The sequence below is a fragment of the Monodon monoceros genome, unplaced genomic scaffold, assembly GCF_005190385.1.
Source record: "Monodon monoceros isolate NGI ecotype Baffin Bay Population unplaced genomic scaffold, NGI_Narwhal_1 Super_Scaffold_12, whole genome shotgun sequence".
Lineage (NCBI taxonomy): Eukaryota > Metazoa > Chordata > Mammalia > Artiodactyla > Monodontidae > Monodon > Monodon monoceros.
The window spans coordinates 125,060,489-125,066,948 of NW_021703768.1; the positions used below are offsets into that span (position 1 = coordinate 125,060,489).

At 47.9% G+C, this 6,460-nt stretch overlaps 1 protein-coding gene across 1 annotated transcript; it reads left to right on the forward strand.

The window, feature by feature from the left end:
• The first annotated feature begins 2,945 nt into the window (after nucleotides 1–2,945).
• ADRB2 (adrenoceptor beta 2) lies at nucleotides 2,946–4,996 on the forward strand. Its single transcript, XM_029217588.1, has one exon. It carries the CDS (start codon nucleotides 3,188–3,190, stop codon nucleotides 4,442–4,444), a length of 1,257 nt encoding a protein of 418 aa, XP_029073421.1. The 5' UTR covers nucleotides 2,946–3,187; the 3' UTR covers nucleotides 4,445–4,996.
• The last annotated feature ends 1,464 nt before the right edge of the window (nucleotides 4,997–6,460 follow it).

Below are 6,460 nucleotides of genomic sequence, written 5' to 3' on the forward strand. Positions count from 1 at the left end.
GACCACAAGCTCAATAAGCAGTGCTGGTCACATTCTTCCGCTGGGAAATGACGCCACAATGTTGGGCAGTGAAAACGTGTGGGGCCAGGAACAGACCTGGACTCCCAATCTTCCCTGCCACCTTTGACTGGACACTTTCCTCATTTGCAAACTGGAGGACTGGGGGGAATAAAGTAAATGATCTACTAAACTCTTTCCCATTCTAACTCTCTTTAATCCTATAATTCTAAAAGGGAGGTCAGGAAAAAGACTCTTGGCGTGAAGACATTTTGAAATTCCTACCAGCCGCGGTGATGCAGGAAAAAGAAAGGGGAAGAGATTGAGGGAGAGGTATTGTCCGTTTGGCAAGGCTGATGAGACAATGGTCTGGAACTTTGTTGACGTGAGCAGACCTCCCTTCTAGATTTAATGTTTGTGGGTTTTTTTTAAGGTGCTTACCAAAATAATCAAAGTTAAATTTTTAAGTGACTTATGTGTATATCTAAATGATCAATTAGTGTTTGTCCTAAAAGGGCTTTCTTTGTTCCTTTTTTGTTATGAGAAGTTTAAACAATATGCTTATTTATTCCATAGCTTCACAAAGAGGAAGGAGGCTTTAAATGGCTCAGTTCCACAGTTTGGGGTAGATATATATTTAAAGAAATATTGCATAATGCACACTGCCTCTTCCTAAAATGCATCACACCAGAGCCAATTTTTGAAAACACAAATATGGGATGGGTATATTTTGAAAACTATGTGAACATAATACATTCTTAATTAATACACGTGTCTTTTATGGAAACTACTTGCTTTTTAAGGCATCTTTCATGCAAAAACAATTTCTGCTAGTGAAGGAAGTTAAAAAGGGCATGTAGGTTAAATTCTGTTTCTGAGTTATACTTCTAGCATAAATGCCCAAGTTACTTTGGTCCTAAAGTATCTTACTGTTCTATTAGAGAACACTAACAACATATTCTAGACTACTAATTTATATAAATTTTATTTATAACCTATATTTGTGTGGCATTTATACGTGCAAAACACTATTATGTTTGTCATTATATCATTGGATTCTCACTCAGATCAATAGAAGTGACTTTATTCCCTATTTAGACATGGAGGAAATTAGAGTCCACATTTTTAATTTGTCTAAGGAGTGTGAGCTAGAAAGTTCTAAGATGGGGATTTGGAAGCTGATATTCCAATTCCAGTTGTAATCCTTCTTCCCCATCCTCCATTCCTTTCTGCATGCGGTGATACAGTACATTGAAAGGATTAAAAGATGGATTTTAGAGTCAAACAGAACTGGGTTCAACTCCTGCTTCTGGCACTGCCTGGCCCTGTGCCCATGGGCAAACTATTTTCTTCTTTGAGACCCATTTGTGAATTAAGCTAAAAATAGTTACACCCTCCCCCCCACCAACAACACACACCATGGGACTGTGGGAAGGATTAAATGGAATAATACATGAAAAGCGGATAGCAGAATGTTCCATAAATGTTAGCCATAGTTATGTTATTATGTAATCTAGAAAATGTTTGGTTACACTGCGTGAAATACTTTCCATTTTTCAAAAGCACAACTGATACATGTGAAATCAAATCCTGAAAAATATTTTTCTTTTAACAGTAAAGGCATATGCCAGATGCAAAGGATAGTTATTTCATGGCAAAGACCCTGGTTTGAAGGTTTGGTCTGACTCTTTTTTTAAGAGAAATTATCTTTTGCTTTCTGTGGTTTCAAAACATTCTTAATGTTATCACGTTCTTAATAATCTGAGCCATATAAAATTGCCATTTTTTTAAAGTCAGACACGACAGGACAGTGACAATTTCATATGGCTCAGCCCAACAGATCAACCAACTACCCAGCAGAGGATTTTTCTAGTTGCAAAGGGATTACTGAGGAAGTTGAACTTGAAAGGAAAATAATCTCATTTTCAACGCATTTTCATTTTAACAGATAATGGAGTGATGCCACACTCCCTAGAATTAAAAATTAAAGCATACAACTTTCTCTTTCCGTCCCCATGCACATACGTGTATACCCCAGCTCCGAATGAAATCCCAACTGTAAAATTATGTCTCAATGCCTGCAAATTCCCAAGGAGGGCACCAAAAGTACTTGACAGCAAGCGTGCTGAGGAAATCGGCTGCTGTTGAAGTCACCTCCTGTGGTCTTGCCAAATGTTTGAAAGGGAATATGCCGCGTGTCCCCGTGTTGGGGAAGAGGGAGTGGATGTCCGGGATGCAGGGCTGAGGAGTTTGGAGTACCTGGACGGGAAGTCCTTAGCTGTGGAGCACTGCTTGCCTCCAAGTGGGTGTCTGCATGTTGTTTACATACTTCTTTTTGTGTGTGTGCCCATGTCTTTGTGCTTCTGGGTCCTCCTGGTTTGCCCCCGGCCGTGTCTCTGTGTTGGACAAGGGTGACTTTGTGCCGGTCGGCTTCTGTGCTTGCGCGCGCACTTGTCGGTGCGCTGGACGGGTGTATGAGTGTCTGTGGCTCCAGTTCCGTGTAAGTCTGTGCATGACTGTTGGGGTACACTGTGCCTGTCCGGTGCGTGTCTCGGTGGGCGCTCTCATCTATCTCCGAACGGGAAGGAAGGCCCGTCTACCGCCCTCTGCTCCGAGATCTCAGGCCGCACAGGCGCCCCGCGCAGACAGGTAGCAGCCACGGAAGAACCAGCACCTCCTGGGTTGGCTGGTAAGCACGCCAGCCCCAGCTTCAGCCCTCGGCGCCAGCCAAGGGAGCCGGGAGGGAGCGGCGGCCGGCTCGCCCGCCCGCCCGCCGGGAGCGGCGGTGGGGGGTGGGGGGGCCCCGCCCAGGCCACCCCCAGGAGGGGGCGGGAGAGAGGAGGGAAGGGGCGGAGGGCCTTGCCCCTTCGGGGCTTCCCGCACACGCTATTGGTCAAAAGTTCCAGCACGTCACGGGGAAGGCAGTTCCCCTAAAGCCCTGTGCCCATAACGGGCAGCGCGCACTCCGAGGCTGTTTCTCCAGGGCGCAGGCTGGGACTGACTGGCACCGCGAGCCCAGAGCACCCCCGGAGCTGAGAACACCACGCGCCCCCACCACACCCACCCCACGGCCGCTGAATGAGGCTTCCAGGTGCCCGCTTGCTGCCCGCAGCGCCCCGCCGGAGGTCCGCTCGCTGAGGGGCGGCTGGTGCGCTGGCCGCCCGTGCGCTCACCTGCCAGCTTGCGCGCCATGGGGCAGCCCGGGAACCGCAGCGTCTTTTTGCTGGCGCCCAACGGAAGCCACGCACCGGACCAAGACGTCACACAGGAACGGGACGAGGCGTGGGTGGTAGGCATGGGCATCGTCATGTCGCTTATCGTCCTGGCCATCGTGTTTGGAAACGTGCTGGTCATCACAGCCATCGCCAAGTTCGAGCGTCTGCAGACGGTCACCAACTACTTCATCACCTCCCTGGCCTGTGCTGACCTGGTCATGGGCCTGGCGGTGGTGCCCTTTGGGGCCTGCCACATCCTCATGAAAATGTGGGCTTTTGGCAACTTCTGGTGTGAGTTTTGGACTTCCATTGATGTGTTGTGCGTCACAGCCAGCATTGAGACCCTGTGCGTGATCGCCGTGGATCGCTACCTTGCCATCACATCACCCTTCAAGTATCAGTGCCTGCTGACCAAGAATAAGGCCCGGGTGGTCGTTTTGATGGTGTGGGTCGTGTCCGGCCTTACCTCCTTCTTGCCCATTCAGATGCACTGGTACCGGGCCACCCACCAGGAAGCCATCAACTGCTATGCCAAGGAGACCTGCTGTGACTTCTTCACGAACCAAGCCTATGCCATTGCCTCCTCCATTGTGTCCTTCTACTTGCCCCTGGTGGTCATGGTCTTCGTCTACTCCAAGGTCTTCCAGGTAGCCAAAAGGCAGCTCCAGAAGATCGACAAATCTGAGGGCCGCTTCCATGCCCAGAACATCAGCCAAGTGGAGCAGGATGGGCGGAGCGGGCCCGGACAACGCAGGGCCTCCAAGTTCTGCTTGAAGGAACACAAAGCCCTCAAGACTTTAGGCATTATCATGGGCACTTTCACCCTGTGCTGGCTGCCCTTCTTCATTGTCAACATTGTGCACGTGATCCAGGATAACCTCATCCCTAAGGAAGTTTACATCCTTCTAAACTGGGTGGGCTATGTCAACTCTGCTTTCAATCCCCTGATCTACTGCCGGAGCCCAGATTTCAGGATTGCCTTCCAGGAGCTCCTGTGCCGGCGCAAGTCTTCCTTGAAGGCCTCTGGGGATGGCTACTCCAGCAACAGCAATGGCAGAACTGACTACCCAGGGGAACAGAGTGGATATCACCTGGGGGAGGAGAAAGACAATGAACTGCTGTGTGAGGATCTCCAAGGCACGGAAGACTTTGTGAACCGGCAAGGTACTGTGCCCAATGATAACACTGATTCGCAAGGGAGGAACTGTAGTACAAATGACTCACTGCTGTAATGCGCTTTTTCTACTTTTTAAGACCCCTTCTCCCCCCACCCAACGAAACACTAAACAGACTATTTAACTTGAGTGTAATAAATTTAGAATAAACTTGTATAGAGATGTGCAGGAGGAAGGATATCCTTCTGCCTTTTTATTTTTTTAAGTTGTAAAAAAGAGAAAACGTATTTGAGTGATTGTTTCTTGTACAGTTCAGTTCCTCTTTGCATGGAACTTGTAAGTTTATGTCTGAAGGGCTTCAGTCTCAGAGGACCTGGGGCTGCTATGTTTTAATGACTTTTCCCGCATATCTACCTCATTGATCAAGTATTAGGGGTAATATATTGCTGCTGGTAATTTGTATCTGAAGGAGACCTTCCTTCCTGCACCCTTGGACTGGACAAACTCGAGTCTCTCGGACCTTTTGCTGTGAACGTGGACTCTCCCCGCCCCTCTTAGTTGCTCAAACGGGGTGTTGTAGGCAGGGATTTGAGGGGCAGCTTTGGTTGTTTTCCTGAGCAAAGTCTAAAGTTTACAGTAAATAAATTGTTTGACCATGACTTAATTGCACCTGTTTCTCCAAAACCCCTTGACTGGAGTGTGGCTGCCTCCCCCACTGAAAACCGCAGGTAACTATTTGCAATAACTTCCCAGTGACTTAATGTGGAATGACATGCACTGATTGCTTAACCTGTTCATTTGCCTTTGAATCTGCTGTTGTAAACCTGTATCTCTCCTGACGCTGGCGCCCCCACATCAGTTCTGCCCGCCCTGAGCACAGCTCATCTTGCTCTTCCTACGGGTATTATTCTTGTGTTGTAACATCAGAAACACTGACTCATGGAAACGGAGTTAAGGGCATCTGTTGTGTCCCTTCATGTGCCCCCACCGCCCACCTTCCAGTTCTACTTGTTTTGTAGCTGCTTATATTTTTATCTTTGCTGTGTCTTACAGTAGAGATCTTTGTACTGCATCAGGGCTTGGCATTTTAAGGATAAGAAAGTTCTTGTGAAAAAGCTACTCAAACATAGCCCGGTAATTCCAAGGGAAATGAAAAGGTCGTGGGTTATAGGGAGAAAAGCTGGGAAACACTTAACTGGTGAATACCTCATGACCTAGAAACAGGGTTTGACCCCTCCTCCTTTGAACTGCTGTCCCTTTTTTCCCCTCTCCCTGTGACTCTAGTCACTTCAGTACAAATCGAAATTTCTCAACCTCGCACTATTAACATTTTTAACCAGATAATTCTCCACTGTGAAGGGCTGTCCTATACATTGTCAGATGTTCAGCAGCATCCCTGGTCTCTACTCACTAGATGCCAGTGCATCCCCTGAGTTGTGACAACCAAAAATGTCTCCAGTCATTGCCAAGTACCCTTCCCTTGAGGAATGAAATTACCCCTGGCTGAGAACTACAGTTAGAAACTTCAAAAATCTAAACAGATTTTTAGATTCTGCCTAATGTAACCACTTCATTGTGCAGAGCGTCAGAGAGGAATTTCTCACGGTTCACCCAGTTAGTGACAGACCCCGGGCCAGTGCTCTTTCTACTCCATCACGCTGCCTGCCAAGCTGATTCTCCAGCTGCCCACATACTGCCTGTGAGACATGAATTGTTTTGGAGGGTTTATCAATGAAGGCGAGGACTGTGAGCAGTTACTGCCTGTTTGTGGAGAGATTATAATAGTGTTAAGAGGCACGTAAGGGAAAAATCACAAAAGTAAACACATTTCCTCTACCACCCCCTTTCTATTTTTGCCTGTGTGTCTGAGCCACAGCTTGGCCCAGGTTTGACCAAGTGGATCATCCTCCTTGGCAACGGCAGCCTGGAGAGGATCAGCCTGCAGGGTTCATTGCCATTTCACTCGCTCATGAAGCTGACTCCACTCCTTTCTTCCCTCTGTCCCAGCCATGGTCCCCAACCAGAAAAGCATTAGTCTCCTCTGCTTCCCGTCAGCTCAGTGATGGGGTGTTTCTGGGTGAGTCCTGAGCTCTCAAGAGAAAGTTAGCTGCCCGTGTTTCTAGAATGTGCCAT